The sequence below is a fragment of the Centruroides sculpturatus genome, unplaced genomic scaffold (genome assembly GCF_000671375.1).
Source record: "Centruroides sculpturatus isolate CEXI.00-Female unplaced genomic scaffold, Cexi_2.0 scaffold462, whole genome shotgun sequence".
NCBI lineage: Eukaryota > Metazoa > Arthropoda > Arachnida > Scorpiones > Buthidae > Centruroides > Centruroides sculpturatus.
The window spans coordinates 82,002-102,563 of NW_019385104.1; the positions used below are offsets into that span (position 1 = coordinate 82,002).

At 29.3% G+C, this 20,562-nt stretch overlaps 2 protein-coding genes and 1 long non-coding RNA gene across 3 annotated transcripts in view; 2 read left to right on the forward strand and 1 right to left on the reverse strand.

Moving 5' to 3' along the window:
- Positions 1-1,957, forward strand: part of LOC111634735 (elongation factor G, mitochondrial-like) — a 47,242-nt gene extending 45,285 nt beyond the window's left edge. Inside the window, 2 exon segments of the mRNA XM_023379576.1 lie at positions 1,494-1,654; positions 1,722-1,957. Coding sequence (XP_023235344.1) covers positions 1,494-1,654; positions 1,722-1,895 — 335 coding nt within the window. The 3' untranslated portion in view covers positions 1,896-1,957.
- A 2,390-nt stretch (positions 1,958-4,347) lies between these two features.
- LOC111634752 (endothelin-converting enzyme 2-like) lies at positions 4,348-9,617 on the reverse strand. The gene is made up of 20 exons (XM_023379594.1): positions 9,589-9,617; positions 9,400-9,506; positions 9,278-9,334; positions 9,025-9,180; positions 8,587-8,792; positions 8,372-8,521; positions 8,213-8,290; positions 8,008-8,147; positions 7,730-7,943; positions 7,564-7,662; positions 7,420-7,497; positions 5,594-5,697; positions 5,446-5,516; positions 5,327-5,378; positions 5,182-5,249; positions 4,974-5,098; positions 4,835-4,900; positions 4,667-4,765; positions 4,519-4,595; positions 4,348-4,447 (listed from the first exon to the last, which is right to left on the reverse strand). The coding sequence occupies exons 1-20, from the start codon at positions 9,615-9,617 to the stop codon at positions 4,348-4,350; spliced, it is 2,076 nt and encodes a 691-aa protein (XP_023235362.1).
- A 3,089-nt stretch (positions 9,618-12,706) lies between these two features.
- On the forward strand, positions 12,707-13,145 carry LOC111634739. Its single transcript, XR_002758275.1, has 3 exons — positions 12,707-12,860; positions 12,943-13,005; positions 13,074-13,145. It is a non-coding gene; the product is annotated as an uncharacterized LOC111634739 (long non-coding RNA).
- Positions 13,146-20,562: the final 7,417 nt, after the last annotated feature.

The following is a 20,562-nucleotide window of genomic DNA, read 5'->3' on the forward strand; positions in this document are numbered from 1 at the left end:
TAATGAATAATATTCTTAACTTCTTTTTTCTGAAGTCTGGTAGAGACCAAGCTATTGGGTTATTTGGAAAGTAATTTCGTTTTTTTCCGTGGAAAAAAAAAAAATATTTTTATAATAAATAAATATTTTATTGAATTATATATTTACCATTTTGGTCAAATACCTGTTGTCATTGTTTATGGTAGTAGCGTGATTTCATATTCATAAAAGTTTTGATCGTTGCTTACAAAAAACTGATCCAAGTGATTTTTGACATTGTCATTTCAAGTAAATGTCTTACAGTTAAAAAAAATTTGTATAGATCGGAACAAGTAATAATCTGAGTGTGCTTGATCTGGTGAATTTGGTTGGTGTGATCCCATCTAAGTTATAACAGTTACTGACAAGTTACCAAACTTGTGTGAAATTTGACATTATCGTGGTAAAACACTACATAGTTGATCAAGTCTGACTGCCATTTCTGGTTGATGATATTACTCAATTTGTTTACTCAATGGCAGTACACTTTTGAATTAATTGTTAAATTGTCTGGTAAAAGCTCCGAAAAAAAATTTCCTTGAAATCCCACCAAAGAGAGCATCTCTCTTTAAGAACATGTGGAACCCATATATCAAGCTTTGAAACGAAACCAATTTGTTTCAAGTAATCATAAACGGTTCAATTTGATAAATTTAATCTCTTAGTGATTTCACATGTTATTCGGCAGTTTGCTTCAATCAGTACCTTTATTTTGTTTTTATTGGCTTCAACTGGCCATCCAGAACGTGGTGCATCTTCAATATTGAAATTGCCAGAATGAAATTTTGTAAATCAGTTTTGGCACTGTTGTTCTGTCAATACATCTTCTCCATACGCATCACACAATTTTTTTCCTGCTTGAACAGCATTGTTACCTTTTTGGTAATAAAAGAGCAAAATATGCCGAAAATGCTGCTTTTGATCTTCCATATTTGATGGGACACAAAAAATAAACAATTGCAAAAAATCAAACAAAATTTTTTACGAATAAGTCTTAAAATGCTAGCTGTCAAAATATATAATGATAATACGGTTTAAAATGAAAATGGCGGGAAAAATACGACTAATCCGTCTAGAGGTAAAAAAAAATGAAATTACTTTCTGAACAACTCAATATAACTTGTAACTATATTTTATTTGTTTATGTTTTACGAATTTTACTGTGTTTTTATTTGTTTCTTTTACTCTTTTATTTACATACTCTTTGTGTTTTATTTTATTTATTTTGTAATTCTTATTAGGATCTTAATATATTTAATATTTAAATTGAATTCTTGTTCTGTATTTCAAATTATATGTATTCCATTCTTTATTATATTCTATTGATATTTCTTTTCCATTGGATCCCACAGATGGTTGCTTAGACAGCTGAGAATATTTGATAAATAGATAATTTTGGTGGTTGAGGTTTAAATTTGTTTTTTATTGAAAAGTCAAATATTAGTTTATGAAGCTTATTGTAACTTTTTTTGCAGTTTATGAATACGGTTCTTGGCATATCTTAGAACCAATTATGTCTGTAGAAATTACAGTTCCAGAAGAATTTCATGGTGAAGTAATGACACATATGTCTAGACGTCACGGAATTATAGTTGGTACAGATGCCAATGAGGGCTGGTCTATTATCAGGGTAGAGGTAAGTGTCTTTAAATTTTTAAGATAGATCAAATATACATAAACTTATTATAAAAAACATATGAAAGGTACCACTTAACAAAATGTTTGGATATTCTACCGACTTACGATCTTCGAGTGAGGGAAAGGGAGAATTTACCATGGAGTATTGTCGTTATTCACCTGCTCTACCAGATGTACAGCAGGAATTGATAGATCAGTTTCAACAAGAATGTCAACTTCAAATTAGTAAAAAGAATTAATTTTGTATTCACTTATTATTAGGATTAATATTAACTGTAAATAATGTATATTTTTAAATAAAGATGTCTTTTAAACTGAATATTGTCTTATTATTTTATTCTTTTAGAAAAGCTCCTTTTTCTACATAGAATTTACTGAAGAACTAAATTTTTTATAGACTGGATAACTATATTTTACTAAAAAAACTTGAAAAATATAATGAAAAATATAATGTAAAATTNATATTTAAAGAATATTTAATTATTTTTCACTTCTTAGAAGCCTGGAAGCAAATTTTTTGTAGTTTGCCTAGCATTATGAATCACTTCTTATAAAAGTTCACAAAATATTTGGTACCACTTAGTATCACTACCAGTGATTTGATTTATTTATTTGTAAAGATGATGTCAAGTTTTCCAAAATTTCTTCACAAAGCTTTTTTATATAACAATCAAAAATATATAAATTAATAAAGCAGTATCTAGAATTAATGTTTGTGTAAAAAATATATGACATTATGTCTTTTCAAGTTCTTTGAGAAAGAATTTTATTTGTGTAATTGTCAAATGTAGACAACATAATTAATTAATTAATTAATATATTAAATTCTTAAAATGTAAATGTAATGAATAAACATTTTTTCTTAACTACAATCGCAGATTAAAAAATGATTCATTTGTTATATGACACTTTTTAACAGCAAGGAATATAAGTTGAAAGAGTCTTCTATTATATATTTGTTCAAGACAATGGTTACTTGTTTATAATTACAGAAAATATCTTGCTTATTATGACTTCATTTAGTGCATTTACTATAAGGCAGTCAGATATGTATAAGAGAATTTATAACTAGTCTTAAAAATAAATTTTAACAAAAAAAAGACATAAATATAAGTTATCAAAAGTGAATCAACACCATATTAAAATGTCAATTAAGTTATAAATTTATTTTAATGAACAGTTGCATCTGCTTTTAGAAAAGTGTCAAGAAATTTACATTTGTAGGTATGTATTTATTCATTACAAATTGAAAGTAAAAGAAAATATTGTATTATATGTTTTCAATCTAAATTGGCAGTAATATATATCAAGAAGAATTGGCAAAACGGTTAGTGGCAGTCAGCCCAACCACTCAACCTCACTACTATATTCATATAACTTCATATAATACATGTTAAAATTCTATGCAAGAAATATAATTGTTCATAATATATCTTTGTAAGATTCTCCAAATACACGATGGCCCACCATGATCGAATGGATAAAATCAGTGAATACTTAGTTGGCGTCCAGGCTGTGTGAAGTTTTCAAGTTTTTTTTACATGTGTAACACCTAAATAGGGGCTAGTTTTTTTGTAAAACATTCTCCTGGAAGGTAGGATGCTCTCTAGGAGATCTTTTTGGCAGATTGCCCAAGTGTTGCATTGCCTTCTATCAATCCAAGCCAATCCTTCTGGCTAGATAAAACCATTGAACACTAGTGGGTTTGCACCTGACCAACGGGCTGGCCATGTGAATTTTCCCTGTTTTTTTAACATTTGTAACATCTAAACAGGGGCAAGCTTTTCATAGAAAGTGTTGCCAGGTAGTCATGCTCTCTCGACAGATCACTTATGTTGCCTTATCCCATCCATCTAATCAAAACATCTAATCAAATTTCTAAAATATACATGTGGCTAATGTAATTTTTCTATAAACTGTTTTAGAAGTAAAATTTTCTTTATAAATATTCTTTTATAATACTTTTTCTTTGTACTTAAAACAATTAAATTGATTCTCTTTTAATAAATGTAATTTTTTTTTAAATATGTACAATTCTTTCTATTAGATAATTGTTAAATTTAATTATCAAATAGAATGTCTAATTATATAATTAAATATAAAACTTTAATAACAATTAGATAAATTTCTAAAATTATTATTATTATCAGTACTGTTAGAGGAGAAAAAATCTAAATNAGAATTGTATCTTGTGGAATTAGATATAATTGTACAAATAAAGTAATTTTATTTTCAATTGTATTAAAGAATTAACTTTAGTAACATTATATATATATTGATACAATAACTATACAAAGGTACATATATTAGTTTAAATAAGTTTCTTACTACTACATGAAAAAAAATTAAGACAAAATTCAGTCATGCATGTCTTTGGATGTAGACTAAGTGTTTGCATTCTCTGATCATAAAGTTGCTGAACCAAAGCTAATTAATAGCTTAAAAAAAAGACCTTTACAAGGGAAAAAAAACTGTTAGATCTATTGTGTATTGTAAAATTCTCTCCCCCTCTCATATAATTTTGTATATAAGACTATGCGTTAATCAAATTATTTGATTAGTGCATAGTTACAATAATTGTTGGATAGATTTTATTGCACTAATGGTCATACTAATAGCATCTTTATAATAAAGACACCATTAATAAATTATACAAAGTAAAAATTTCTTCTTCTTCTTCTTGCTTGGCAATCACCAAATCACACACTTCTGTGTTGGATTCATGTTGGAATTTGGCTTGCAATTAAACACTTGTGAGAATTCTTTCATGTTAGAGAGAGTTCCAAGCACTCTGAAAGAAATTATATTTTGTAAATTTAAATAGTTAATTGTATCTTTTAATAAATTATACTCACAAAATACCTAAATTTATTGGGTGCATGATCATCTTGCATTAAAGATTCTTTAAGGGTGTTTAGGTTTTTACTATCACACCAGTTCTGAGAAAAAAAAAGTACAGTTTTAGTACATAAAAATTATTTTTAACTCCTATAAATTGGAAATTATCTACCATTCCGTAAGATATGAAAAATAATTGGTGAGTTGTAAAAGATTCCAAACCAGGCAACTTTTCTTCTTTACCATGATCTTTTTCCCATAGTTTGTAAGCCTGTTAAATAATTAGAAATCAGTTTGAGAAATATATTACTATAAAAATGCTTAAACATAATTGGAATACCATATATGCTTGTCGAAGTCCTCCCACATCCGCAATATTTTCAGACAATGTCAAATTTCCATTCACCTTTGCATAAGAAAAGATTTTATAAGCCATAAACGGGTAAATTGAATGGATTTAAATTTATATTATAACTTACAAAAACATCCGAGAAACCGTATTTGCCATAAAAGTCTACAAAACATTGCGATCGTTTTGCAAACTCATTTTTAGAATGTTCTGTCCACCAATCTCTTAATCTTCCTTGATCATCTCGAAATCTCCCTGATTAAAAATAAAAAGATAAGTTTTTAGGCTACATTTACAGTTGTAAAACAACAATAAAATAGAAATTTACGATCGGTTACCTATATTATCAAAAGCATGAGTGATTTCATGGCCAATTCCAGAACCCATAGAACCATAGGTCATGTATCTAAAATTAAATATAGAGCAAACATAAAAAAAAAGGAAAGAGATTTTACTCAATTGTGTTAAACGGGAATTTTTTACCTTGGATTTTTAATATGAAAATTCGGTGGATTATGAAATCCACGAGGGATAACTGTTGATTAATAGAAAACATTTTATTATTTTTTATCGGGTGATACATGGAAAGCGAAGTGTCTTACCTATAGAGTTGACTTCTACTACATAGAAAGCTCCGACTGTAGAGGCACTTTTACGCAAAGCTATGGGCCAACTATTATAAAATAAAATTATTATAATGCAGTAGCATTTACTTAAAAAAGTAATTAATAAATCTCTATTTTTATATACCCATTCCGGATATTTCTTTTGCGTAATAAAGCAATAGATTTCCTGTATATATATTCGTGAAGGTTTGCAAAGTTCTCTAAAGGATTATCGGTCATTTCTGGTAACTAGAGCGGAAAAAACACTTTAGAAAAATGAAAAATAATTAATAATTATAATGATTATAGTATTTTAATTACTTACNACAAGAAGGGCACTAGATTCTTCTGAATGCATTTGTTGCCATAAATTTCTTCGATGACTGATAGCATGAAGGTTCGTAAACGTTTCTTTGGACTGGCTGCCGGCCAAACCAGAAGCATCGGCGAAAATTTTGAGTGTCGTTTGAATTTGACTTCAGGCGTCATGTTTAGCTATTCTTTGATGAAATAGTGATTTTCATTGGCACATTCACTTCCGTCAAAAGTAAAATAGGACTCGATCATAACCATATCAAAATTGTTCGACGCCTTCGAGATTCCATCACTTCAGCTTTGCAGAAGGGTGTTTTTCATTTACGAATTGCTTATTTTTGTATTCTGTAACAGACGTTTGTTTCTTGAAAGTCACTATACGTTCCTTCTGAATCTGGCGAACATATTCAAGAAAAATATTGGACTTTCTTCCCAATTTTCTAAGCGTTTGTCCAATCTTTCCCAAAGCTTCTTCTTCCAATTGTTTCTAACTTCGTTCAATTTCCATTCTTCTTTCTACAGGTTCCCCTTGCTCTATCCTTGAAATGTCGTTATACACTTTTGTTATTCAGTTTATTTGTTTACGGCAACGCGACACATGAAAACTTCATTGTACAAGCCCATTGAGAGGCGCAAACCTTCGACCAACTAACTACCAGTGTGCTATGGTGTTACCCATTCGGCCACTGGTAGGCATGATTGCCCGATCAACTTTGTTTTAATAATGGTTGCACTAAAATAGTCTGTGCACGACGAGATGGCTCCTGTAATTTATCTTTAAGTCATATTTTCATACGACTTAAAAATGCCCTATACTATTCGACTTAATATATACCATATACATGACTTTACTATACATTTGAAACACAGTTCGTAAAAATAAAACATTACATTTTTTCGACAACGTTTTCTGTATAAATATTATTTTCTGAAAAATATGGCAAAGGAAATACAACTTAGGAAACGTCGGTGGATATTCGTATACAAAATATATTAAATGACAATTTCTTATAAGAAGGTACAAAATAATATATTTAAAATCTTTTCTGATTTGGTGCTATACTTTTACCACAGGACGCATTTATTTTCGGGATTCATTTCAGATCCTGGTTTGCAATTGAAAACTTCAGAAAACTCTTTCATGTTTGACAAACTACCAATTACCCTAAATTTTAAAATTAGATGAATTATATTATCGATTTTAAATTTAATATTTCTCAACAAAAATTCGATTAATGAAATTTCACCTGGATTGAAATGTAGTACTTTTCGTGCCTTCAAATGCTTTAATCTTTTCTAATAAATGTTGACCGTTGCTACACAACGACTAAAACATTTAAAAAAAGAAAGATACATATTAAAAATGTAGTTTTAAATTAATTATTCATTTGAAAAATTACCTGAGCAAATGATATAAAGAATAATTGTTTGTGACTGTATTTTTGTAGACCTGGAAGGGATTTTTCTTTTCCGTTATCTTTAACCCATTTTTGATAACCCTTGTTTAAAAGTTGAATAACAAAAATCAATTAAAAATTTATGAATTATAATTAATAAAAAGTTAGTTTTTAATTTAAGTATATACAATTACCAAATAGGCTTNAAAAATGAAAAATAATTAATAATTATAATGATTATAGTATTTTAATTACTTACACAATCGTAGAAATTATCTAATTGAGTTTCGTTAAGTATCCAAGTCGGATAATTGACGATAGGGATCATTTCATTCAACTGTAGAGGAAAGGCAATTTGTATAACAATGATTTAAACTCTAGATTAAAAAAATAAAGGACTTACTTTCGTCTCTACGTATTGTTTTGTTTGTTCATCTAACCAATCAGATTTACGTATGATAACACGAAAAGCATTGAAGAGATAAGGAATGATATCGGTTGCCTAGAAATGGTTCCAGATGAATATGGTATTTTGTTAAATGATTTCTCATTTGATTAACTAAACTTACACCTTTCTGAGGCGCTAACGAGCGAATATATATAAAGTCGACTGCAAAAGTTAAAATTTCGGCTAGTTCAGTGATGCATAATTCGGCTCTTTCTTGCTGCAATCGATGTTCATCATCGTTTAAACCACGAACAGGTAATGACGATTGCAATGCCAGAAGAAACGGAAGAAGAAACTTCAAAATGACTTTAGCACCCACTAAATTAGCCAAACTTCTGAAAAGTATATCATAAGTTAACATTTTAAGCAATTTTAATAACGAAAAATCAACTATCTTACCTGAAAGAAAAGGATTTATCATTTAGAAGGTTACCAAAATCGGCTAGAAAGTTAATTCCCTTTATAACGACCGGTTCATCCTCGTCAATAACAATTGAAGAACCATTAGTTATAGCTTGTACCATTTTGAGCCAATTAATCTTCAGAAAAATAACAATAATAATGATTGCAAAGTTAAAAAAGTTAAATTTAATTAAATATTTACCGTAGGTATCAATTCATGGAGATTCCTTATCGTCATTATTTTATAATCATTAGCTAAAAAGGCGACATCTTCGGTCATCTGGATGATTGAAAAAAAAAAAAATGTTAATTTTGTATCTATTTATTACTCCAAAAATATATATAAAAATTCCATACTTACGGATGATAATTTAGTTTCTAACTTCAGCATTTTATCTATATCTTCCATAATTAAAGTATATGGTAATTCACCAAAATATACAGCGATGGCCATGATGTAGTTAATCATTTGTGATATACTAAGCTTTTCTGGTTCGTCGTTTTGCCCTATCTGAATACCACGCAGCTGAGCATACTTCACAGCTTTATATATAAACCTATAGCATTTTTACTCACCACGATAATATTCCTGCTCGTATCTCTACTGTCGTAACTAACCGTAACTGGTAATATAGAAAATATTTCCAGTTTTCTCGTAGCAGCTGCGATACTTTGTATCCAGTCATAATTTTCTTCGCTCCACTCTTCGTCGATGATTGGCCAACCTCCGAATTGCTTCAAGTACGTTTTCAACCAATCGAAATGTTGAGCTTCCAATCTTTCTAGAAATTTTCGAGTAAATTTTATAATTTTTTATGATGAGAAACGAATTTTTATCATATTCACTCACTGAAATTCCTGCAGAGTCTGTAATTTTGTAGAGCCACCTTGGATGAATGTGGTAAAGAATCTACGTTGCGGTAATTGTCCAGTGAGTCTGGAAGTGTTTAGTTTTTCTTGAATTTACATTTACGAGGTAAAATGATTGTTCTTTTATATTATAAAATAATTTACCTATAAATCTGAGAAGTATGCTTTTGTGTAAATCCTCGAATGTAGATGTTTCTATCCCTTCTTTAACCTTTCTTTCGATCCATTTACCGCATGCAAAATTGTAAAAATCTTCACAAGGATCCGCGGATGTGTTCATGGATTGCATAATAGACATAGCTTTAAAATAATAATAAAATAAAATAAGTAGAAATTCTCGTTATTACTGTATTCGATAGGCTTGTGTAAATGTAAATTTGCACCATGCAAGACTTACCTAATTTTACGCAATGACTAGATGTACATGTTTTGTTAATATTCAATGGTTCGTATCCTGTATACACAATAAAATAAATTAAAATATAATTTTAAAACGACGAAAATTCGCGAAAAACTTACCAAAACCCGAATGCATTATCAAAGTTATTAAAAGAAGAATGGCTAAAATAGTGAGGAGGATTACACTGATTAGAATTGTGTTAGTCGATTTGTGGTCATTCTCTGCCCTGTAAAAATAATTTAAGATAATTAATTAATTAAGAAAATAATTCAAACTTTATATTTTAGTAAAAATTTTAAAAATTTTACCTCCAAAATTTCCCATGATTTTCTATCATTTGTACAAGGATATAATTCATAAAATTCGAGACTTAAATTAATATATGTTATCCGGCTGGTTTCATAAAGAAGTTGGAGGATACAGGAGAGCAATCAGTAATGTACACTAATCTTTAACCTTACTGTAACTGTTTCTTTGTACTTGACTCCGAATGGACCAAAGGACAAGAGACTAACCAAGTGTACTGGACCGAATTGCTATGGTTCGAATAAAGTCATTCTTTGGGCTTGACTGACCGTGATTGTGTTCAGATAATAGTATTTATTACATTAATAAAAGTGATGGTACTAAAACCGGTAAACTGTATACACGTAACCATTAAAAGACCAAATTCAGCACCGTCAACAGCATTTAATTGAAGGTAGAATGATTTATTGAGCCTTTTTTTCTACGCTAATTATGTATTAATGTGTAAATTATCTTTAAGGAATTGTTATTTTAAACTGTTTAATCGTAAATATAACGTAACGTTTCGTGTTACACGAAGACACGAGCGGACCACCTGATCGTAACTGAATCTTTCAACTGATGCAGATCATTAACTAAGACATTACCTATTAAACTCTTTGCCTTATTTAGGTCTTGGTATTGAAATTTAATTTGTAGTTAATTATGTCACAGCATGAAAAAACTCATAACTTTTCTTCTTTATGCATTTAATTAACCAGATTAACCATACAGCGGTTGATATAGAAGCATTACAAATGTAATTATTAACAGAAAGCTTCGTTATACGCATTCTAAAATTCTAAAATCTTTCAAAAAATCTTAATCCTTTTTTTTATAAGTGTATTTTCCTACAGAATGCATTAACCTCATTAACCTGGAAAGGCATCAAATCCTCCATTCTTACTCCAAAAAAATCCTTGACTGATTTTAGATTCTACTTTAAAAAAATATATATGTTATTTACACATAAACATTTGTAAAAATTAACGAAAAAATAGTTAAATATTTTAANAAGCATTCAAATAAACATGACGTTTTTATAGATATTTCAGATGATTATTTACTTAGGTCACTCTTCTTCATACATCATCATTTGAAGAATTCCGGCAGGAATTACTGAAAATATTATTTAGTTATTAAAATCATATTTATGATTAATATAGATTTATTTTTGGATATTTATTCTCATATGTTACAGAATTATTTTATGAAAATATCACTGTTGAATTCAGTCTACTTTTAATATTTGGTGGATTATTTCCGGTGTGTGATGTCAGGTTTCATTTTGATGTATATCAGAGTGCTGCAATTGGACATCATCAGCAGCAGCACACCAGAAAGAGATTACACCAATAATACATTTTGTTAACTTAAAAATCTCAAAAAAGGCCTATTGGTTTTATTCAAATACCCACAGCAGCTACTATTTCAAACTTCATACTTTTTTCTGCTGCTATTGATTCCTTTGCTTTGCATATACTCCTTCCAATTGAATTATTAGAGAGGTTGCAGCCGACGTTTTCAACGCGAAAACGTGTACGTCGGACGTTCAGCGCCGCCTTCCTGTAAGTCTAGAAGTTTGATAATGGCGTTTGGAACATCGAGCATGATTCCACAGACGTTCTAAACGCCATTGTCAAACTTCTAGACTCACAGAAAGGTGGCGCTGAACGTCCGACGTACACGTTTTCGCGTTGAAAACTTCGGCCGCAACCTCTCTATTTACTTTATTTTTCATTTTTGCGTACTGTAAAAGAATAATAGTAAATCAATTTAAAAAATAACAATTCCAATTAAGTTTCTCATATTTACAGTATATAATAGAGAGGTTGCGGCCGAAGTTTTCATCTTTAAAACGTGAACGTCGAACGTCGAGCGCCGCTATCTTGTAAGTGGCGCTCGACGTTCGACGTTCACGTTTTAAAGATAAAAACTTCGGCCGCAACCTCGCTAATAATTTGCTATTTTATACTTAAAAATTAAAAAATAACTAATGATAAATTACGTAATACTTTTTTAATGCTTAAATTTTTAAGAATAGCAAAAAGCCTGCTTTATCTCAATTCAATTTAATTACAGTAATTTTTTTTCTGGGCAACCGAATCCATAGTCAGAAAACACAGGTAAATCCTTCTGCTATTGGTGCTCACTAATGAGTGGATAAAACTACTAAACAGAGGTGTGTTTGCGCCTCGCCAATGGGGTTTTCTTGGAATTTCTTTATGAATATAACACTTAATATAGGCCAGTTTCCATAAAAAGTTTTCTCGGGAGGTACCCATCTTTTTGCAGATTGTCCATGTATTTCAATTGTCTTCAGTGGCCAAGCGCCCAAGAGGCTTTTTGAGGGTTAAGTCTATACTTCTTAAATGTTAAACTTTATCACCAAATTGAACATTTTGATAAGAAAATTCTCAAATCGTTGGTTTAATACTCTTCGGATCAATACATGGAGCGCGTAAGAAATGCGAGGCCAATCTTACATCTTGCACACAGATTGGGAAAAGGGGTAGAGTAATATTCTGTTAGCTTCTGTTAATGAAATTTTATATGTTCGTTTAGCTGAGGTATGTAGCATTGTTAGAATGACTGTAATGTTCTAGACCAGTGTTGTCGTTCCTAGTACATTTGTACTTTTCTGGTACATTTTGCCCTTTCCAGTAAATTGAAAGTACATTTAGATTTTTAGTACATTTTCAGTACATTATAATATNCACACTAAGTCCACTCTAGATACGACACATGACTCCCTCGTCTATCTTCCCACTCCCTTGCTTTCTGTTTTCCAAAATTTAATAGCATAAATACCCCTTATATATAAGTTATCGTGCTAAATTTCGTTTCTTAATCTTTATCCCATCCTAAAAAATTAAATGACATACGCCAACACACATATACATATATACATTAGCTTTTTGGATTCAGAGGTCTCAGAACATGGAGATTTCAGAAATCCGGAGGGTCAAATGTGACACGATTACAATACAGTAGCCCCTAGTTATATCGGGAGACTAAGAAAAAGGGAGATATATCCGAATCCACGATATAACGAAGGCCTACTAATGTATTATGTTATAAAAGCCAGAAAGGTAAAAATTATTATCTTATTGTTGTATAATTTACGTTCCTCTTTCCTAATCAGATAAAGAAACCCGAAAATTCCATCGATGTATCTTCTATCAATTACCTTAAAGCCGTGAAAGAACTAGCCATTAGTGTTGGTGCTAAGGACAACATCCAACTACAAACCCAGATAAGACGTATTAAACTTCTGGATAGAATAATTAATTATGTGAGATTAAATATTTAAATTCTATTCATTTTAATAATGATTTTTATTATGATTTATATCTTATATTTATCGTTTTGATTAGCCAAAAACGGATAATCAAAGCGAAAAGTTAACATTAAGAGAATTACACAGTTTATTACCTTCGGTAAGTTGTTTAAAATTATTACTTTAAATGAAACTTATAAATGTAAATAAAGAGTTAATGCTTTATAGATCAATTGGATAAAACTGATACACGTTATCACAAATTCCACTTTTAAATATTCAAATATTTCGATAAATGATGACGAGATTGTTATGTTAGAAGTGTAATAATTTAATTTAATTTAAATTTAAAAATCGATAATATATATTTTACTGTTTTAAACAATCTGCCAGCTCGAATAAACCGAAGTGACTATTTTTAAACACAGTCAAACCTAGTGCATTCAGCAGTCTGAAAACAACTGTAAGTAAATCATCTGCATCTCTTCGCTTATTTAAATTCCTAATTAATTAACTATAGAAAATAATTTATTTTTAATTAAAATTAGTAATTAGTATTAGTAATAAAAATGAGTAATTACTATGACGTAAGTTTAATTATATTTAAATAGAGTAAGGTTAAGTTTCTTTACGTTAAAACGACTTTCTATTAATATTTAGATTAGTTAATGTAGAGGAAGAACTAAAAATTGACATGCCAAGGTAATGCCGCTTTATTCTTTTTATGAATTTAACTTGTTAATGAACTTGGCAATTTGTTAATTAATTAATTAATTTGTTAATTAATTAATTAATTAATTAAGAAAATAATTCAAACTTTATATTTTAGTAAAAATTTTAAAAATTTTACCTCCAAAATTTCCCATGATTTTCTATCATTTGTACAAGGATATAATTCATAAAATTCGAGACTTAAATTAATATATGTTATCCGGCTGGTTTCATAAAGAAGTTGGAGGATACAGGAGAGCAATCAGTAATGTACACTAATCTTTAACCTTACTGTAACTGTTTCTTTGTACTTGACTCCGAATGGACCAAAGGACAAGAGACTAACCAAGTGTACTGGACCGAATTGCTATGGTTCGAATAAAGTCATTCTTTGGGCTTGACTGACCGTGATTGTGTTCAGATAATAGTATTTATTACATTAATAAAAGTGATGGTACTAAAACCGGTAAACTGTATACACGTAACCATTAAAAGACCAAATTCAGCACCGTCAACAGCATTTAATTGAAGGTAGAATGATTTATTGAGCCTTTTTTTCTACGCTAATTATGTATTAATGTGTAAATTATCTTTAAGGAATTGTTATTTTAAACTGTTTAATCGTAAATATAACGTAACGTTTCGTGTTACACGAAGACACGAGCGGACCACCTGATCGTAACTGAATCTTTCAACTGATGCAGATCATTAACTAAGACATTACCTATTAAACTCTTTGCCTTATTTAGGTCTTGGTATTGAAATTTAATTTGTAGTTAATTATGTCACAGCATGAAAAAACTCATAACTTTTCTTCTTTATGCATTTAATTAACCAGATTAACCATACAGCGGTTGATATAGAAGCATTACAAATGTAATTATTAACAGAAAGCTTCGTTATACGCATTCTAAAATTCTAAAATCTTTCAAAAAATCTTAATCCTTTTTTTTATAAGTGTATTTTCCTACAGAATGCATTAACCTCATTAACCTGGAAAGGCATCAAATCCTCCATTCTTACTCCAAAAAAATCCTTGACTGATTTTAGATTCTACTTTAAAAAAATATATATGTTATTTACACATAAACATTTGTAAAAATTAACGAAAAAATAGTTAAATATTTTAAAGAAAATTCATTACAAATTTATAAAACAAATATTTATCCATTAATAATAATTATTATTATTATCGTGTAAGTAAATTATTAACTGTAATAATTTAATTTAATTTAAATTTAAAAATCGATAATATATATTTTACTGTTTTAAACAATCTGCCAGCTCGAATAAACCGAAGTGACTATTTTTAAACACAGTCAAACCTAGTGCATTCAGCAGTCTGAAAACAACTGTAAGTAAATCATCTGCATCTCTTCGCTTATTTAAATTCCTAATTAATTAACTATAGAAAATAATTTATTTTTAATTAAAATTAGTAATTAGTATTAGTAATAAAAATGAGTAATTACTATGACGTAAGTTTAATTATATTTAAATAGAGTAAGGTTAAGTTTCTTTACGTTAAAACGACTTTCTATTAATATTTAGATTAGTTAATGTAGAGGAAGAACTAAAAATTGACATGCCAAGGTAATGCCGCTTTATTCTTTTTATGAATTTAACTTGTTAATGAACTTGGCAATTTGTTAATTAATTAATTAATTTTTTTATTTTAGAATTTTAAGGCTTAATTCAAGACAGGAAGGGAAGTTAATTGTAATCGTCATAATACTTTTGTTAATACTTTTCATTCTCTCTGTTTTGCTTTATCTTATAATTGTTGGAAATTGTAAGCGTTTAAAATCATATTATATAAGCTATTATTTATATATTTAAACATTAATTTATTTTTTTTAATAAATTAAATTTAGTAACTAACCAACAAAAATCTAATGAAACTGATGTCTGTATATCGGAAGTGTGCGTGAAAGTAGGTAAGTTTTTTCTTCGTTTTATATAATAAATAAATTTAAAAAATACTTTTTTTTATTAAAAAAAATTTATTTTTAGCAAATTTTCTTTTGAATCTTTCGAATTCTTCCGAAACTTGTGAAGATTTAGCATCTGATATATGCCCTGTTTGGAATCATACAAGACCTACATTCATTCCGAATGTAGAAAAAACTCAGTTAACTTTAGACAAAGAAATTAGAGGTGCTAGACATTCTATATATAGAATTAATTCTTTATATCGATGGTTTACATTGATAAAATAATTTCAGAGATGCTGGAGACCGTTAATAGAAATTCCATAAGATCTAGATCTTCGAGGAACCTGTTAACATTTTATAGGAATTGTAAAGTTTTCGGTAAATATATAAATAAAATATTGTTTTTAAAGTTTACGCCACGACTAAAAATATCATTTTTTTTTTGTACGTAGATAAATTGGACGAAGGACACCTGTACTGGTTGAGAACGTTTCTTCGCGATCTCGGAGGATGGCCTTTGATCGAAGAACAATGGGACGGACTCTATTTTGATTGGATTTACTCTATAGGAAAAGCTGCCAACATGGCCGGAATCAGTTTATTTATTTCTGTTTCGACTCAATTGGACGACAACAATAGTCAAAAAAACATCCTAAAGGTAAGATTAAAAAAAAACTGGCAAGGGCGCGACTTTTCCGGCACTCGAACAGGCCATTAGGAAGTCCGATAATTTTCAGTTATGGTCTACTATGATATAAAATTTAATTAATAACAAAAACTTATGATAAAAATAACACTATGACACTAGCTGAAAGTTAAAATTTTATGTGGATCCATCCGTTAGGATATATTATTAAAAATAACTTTTATATTATTAATCATTACAAAATGGTAAAAAAGGTTTAATTTTGAAGGTAGAGAAGAGTTTTTAAAAAATATTTTAAATGTCAATAACGAGTAAAAGTCGCACACTAAGTCCACTCTAGATACGACACATGACTCCCTCGTCTATCTTCCCACTCCCTTGCTTTCTGTTTTCCAAAATTTAATAGCATAAATACCCCTTATATATAAGTTATCGTGCTAAATTTCGTTTCTTAATCTTTATCCCATCCTAAAAAATTAAATGACATACGCCAACACACATATACATATATACATTAGCTTTTTGGATTCAGAGGTCTCAGAACATGGAGATTTCAGAAATCCGGAGGGTCAAATGTGACACGATTACAATACAGTAGCCCCTAGTTATATCGGGAGACTAAGAAAAAGGGAGATATATCCGAATCCACGATATAACGAAGGCCTACTAATGTATTATGTTATAAAAGCCAGAAAGGTAAAAATTATTATCTTATTGTTGTATAATTTACGTTCCTCTTTCCTAATCAGATAAAGAAACCCGAAAATTCCATCGATATATCTTCTATCAATTACCTTAAAGCCGTGAAAGAACTAGCCATTGGTGTTGGTGCTAAGGACAACATCCAACTACAAACCCAGATAAGACGTATTAAACTTCTGGATAGAATAATTAATTATGTGAGATTAAATATTTAAATTCTATTCATTTTAATAATAATTTTTATTATGATTTATATCTTATATTTATCGTTTTGATTAGCCAAAAACGGATAATCAAAGCGAAAAGTTAACATTAAGAGAATTACACAGTTTATTACCTTCGGTAAGTTGTTTAAAATTATTACTTTAAATGAAACTTATAAATGTAAATAAAGAGTTAATGCTTTATAGATCAATTGGATAAAACTGATACACGTTATCACTAATTCCACTTTTAAATATTCAAATATTTCGATAAATGATGACGAGATTGTTATGTTAGAAGATAAAGAATATTTTATTAATATGAACGAAATACTTCTCAATAGAACTTTTAGTAAGCGGTAAGTAAGAAAATCTAGTTTAATTCTTAAATAATAGACAGGTTCCGGCCGAAGTTTTCATCTCTCAAACGTGAACGTCGAACGTCGAGCGCCGCTTACAAGATTGCGGCGCTCGACGTTCGACGTTCACGTTTGAGAGATGAAAACTTCGGCCGCAACCTCTCTATTATAAAGTTTATTCGATGTAATCTACGTTTTTAAATTTATTAAACAAGCAATTTAGCAATAATTTTCTAGAATTCTAGCCAATTACATAGGAGCGAATTCTGCTGTAAATTTACTTCGTTGGTTCTACAAACCTTTCCAATTACAAGAATTCTTCCTCGATCAGCCCATTAGAATCAACGGTTTTGGAAGTATTAGTTCATTTTACTGTATCCAGTTTCTAAAAAATACAATGAATTATGCACTGGATCATCTTTTGGCAGTATATAGCCACTTACAACTGAATGAAGTAAGTTCAGAAAATTGTAAATATTCAATAAAAACAAATAGAAATTAATTATCTTTTTTTTATAATTTAATGAACAGGGAGAAGAAATGAATGGCTACTTGATGAAAGCAATGAAATATATCATTTCAAAGATGGAAAATATGTCTTCTTCTGATAAACAAACTATAATAAATAAATTTAAAAAATACTTTTTTTTTTATTTAAAAAAATTTATTTTTAGCAAATTTTCTTTTGAATCTTTCGAATTCTTCCGAAACTTGTGAAGATTTAGCATCTGATATATGCCCTGTTTGGAATCATACAAGACCTACATTCATTCCGAATGTAGAAAAAACTCAGTTAACTTTAGACAAAGAAATTAGAGGTGCTAGACATTCTATATATAGAATTAATTCTTTATATCGATGGTTTACATTGATAAAATAATTTCAGAGATGCTGGAGACCGTTAATAGAAATTCCATAAGATCTAGATCTTCGAGGAACCTGTTAACATTTTATAGGAATTGTAAAGTTTTCGGTAAATATATAAATAAAATATTGTTTTTAAAGTTTACGCCACGACTAAAAATATCATTTTTTTTTTTTTGTACGTAGATAAATTGGACGAAGGACACCTGTACTGGTTGAGAACGTTTCTTCGCGATCTCGGAGGATGGCCTTTGATCGAAGAACAATGGGACGGACTCTATTTTGATTGGATTTACTCTATAGGAAAAGCTGCCAACATGGCCGGAATCAGTTTATTTATTTCTGTTTCGACTCAATTGGACGACAACAATAGTCAAAAAAACATCCTAAAGGTAAGATTAAAAAAAAACTGGCAAGGGCGCGACTTTTCCGGCACTCGAACAGGCCATTAGGAAGTCCGATAATTTTCAGTTATGGTCTACTATGATATAAAATTTAATTAATAACAAAAACTTATGATAAAAATAACACTATGACACTAGCTGAAAGTTAAAATTTTATGTGGATCCATCCGTTAGGATATATTATTAAAAATAACTTTTATATTATTAATCATTACAAAATGGTAAAAAAGGTTTAATTTTGAAGGTAGAGAAGAGTTTTTAAAAAATATTTTAAATGTCAATAACGAGTAAAAGTCGCACACTAAGTCCACTCTAGATACGACACATGACTCCCTCGTCTATCTTCCCACTCCCTTGCTTTCTGTTTTCCAAAATTTAATAGCATAAATACCCCTTATATATAAGTTATCGTGCTAAATTTCGTTTCTTAATCTTTATCCCATCCTAAAAAATTAAATGACATACGCCAACACACATATACATATATACATTAGCTTTTTGGATTCAGAGGTCTCAGAACATGGAGATTTCAGAAATCCGGAGGGTCAAATGTGACACGATTACAATACAGTAGCCCCTAGTTATATCGGGAGACTAAGAAAAAGGGAGATATATCCGAATCCACGATATAACGAAGGCCTACTAATGTATTATGTTATAAAAGCCAGAAAGGTAAAAATTATTATCTTATTGTTGTATAATTTACGTTCCTCTTTCCTAATCAGATAAAGAAACCCGAAAATTCCATCGATATATCTTCTATCAATTACCTTAAAGCCGTGAAAGAACTAGCCATTGGTGTTGGTGCTAAGGACAACATCCAACTACAAACCCAGATAAGACGTATTAAACTTCTGGATAGAATAATTAATTATGTGAGATTAAATATTTAAATTCTATTCATTTTAATAATAATTTTTATTATGATTTATATCTTATATTTATCGTTTTGATTAGCCAAAAACGGATAATCAAAGCGAAAAGTTAACATTAAGAGAATTACACAGTTTATTACCTTCGGTAAGTTGTTTAAAATTATTACTTTAAATGAAACTTATAAATGTAAATAAAGAGTTAATGCTTTATAGATCAATTGGATAAAACTGATACACGTTATCACTAATTCCACTTTTAAATATTCAAATATTTCGATAAATGATGACGAGATTGTTATGTTAGAAGATAAAGAATATTTTATTAATATGAACGAAATACTTCTCAATAGAACTTTTAGTAAGCGGTAAGTAAGAAAATCTAGTTTAATTCTTAAATAATAGAGAGGTTGCGGCCGAAGTTTTCATCTCTCAAACGTGAACGTCGAACGTCGAGCGCCGCTTACAAGATTGCGGCGCTCGACGTTCGGCGTTCACGTTTGAGAGATGAAAACTTCGGCCGCAACCTCTCTNAACTGAAGAGGCGACTGAGAATTATTGGAAAAACGATAAGTCCGATCATTCACCGTCTAAATTTAGGTAATTTCTATAATAATAATTTGAAATAATAATATATAGTATTTATATAATTCAATACATGTTAAATTGATATTATTTTTACTAAACATGATTACAGAATTTTAGGAACTGTAACTAATATGAAGGAATTCTCTAAAGCTTTTAAATGCAAGAAAGGGAGTAAAATGAATCGCAGTAAGAAGTGCAACATATTGCAATGAAAATGTGAATAATAATTAACTAAAACTTATAGTAATTATCCACTTATCCAAAGTAAGTTATAAAAAAATATGTCATTTTTTGTTTACTAAAAGGTTCCATTTAATTAATAATAATCTGAATTTAGTTTGATGAATTTTGCCGCTGTTGGGACAATTTTTGGAAACAAATTTATTAAAGAATTTTTTAAATTTAGTAAGTATTTAGTTAAATGTAAATTACTG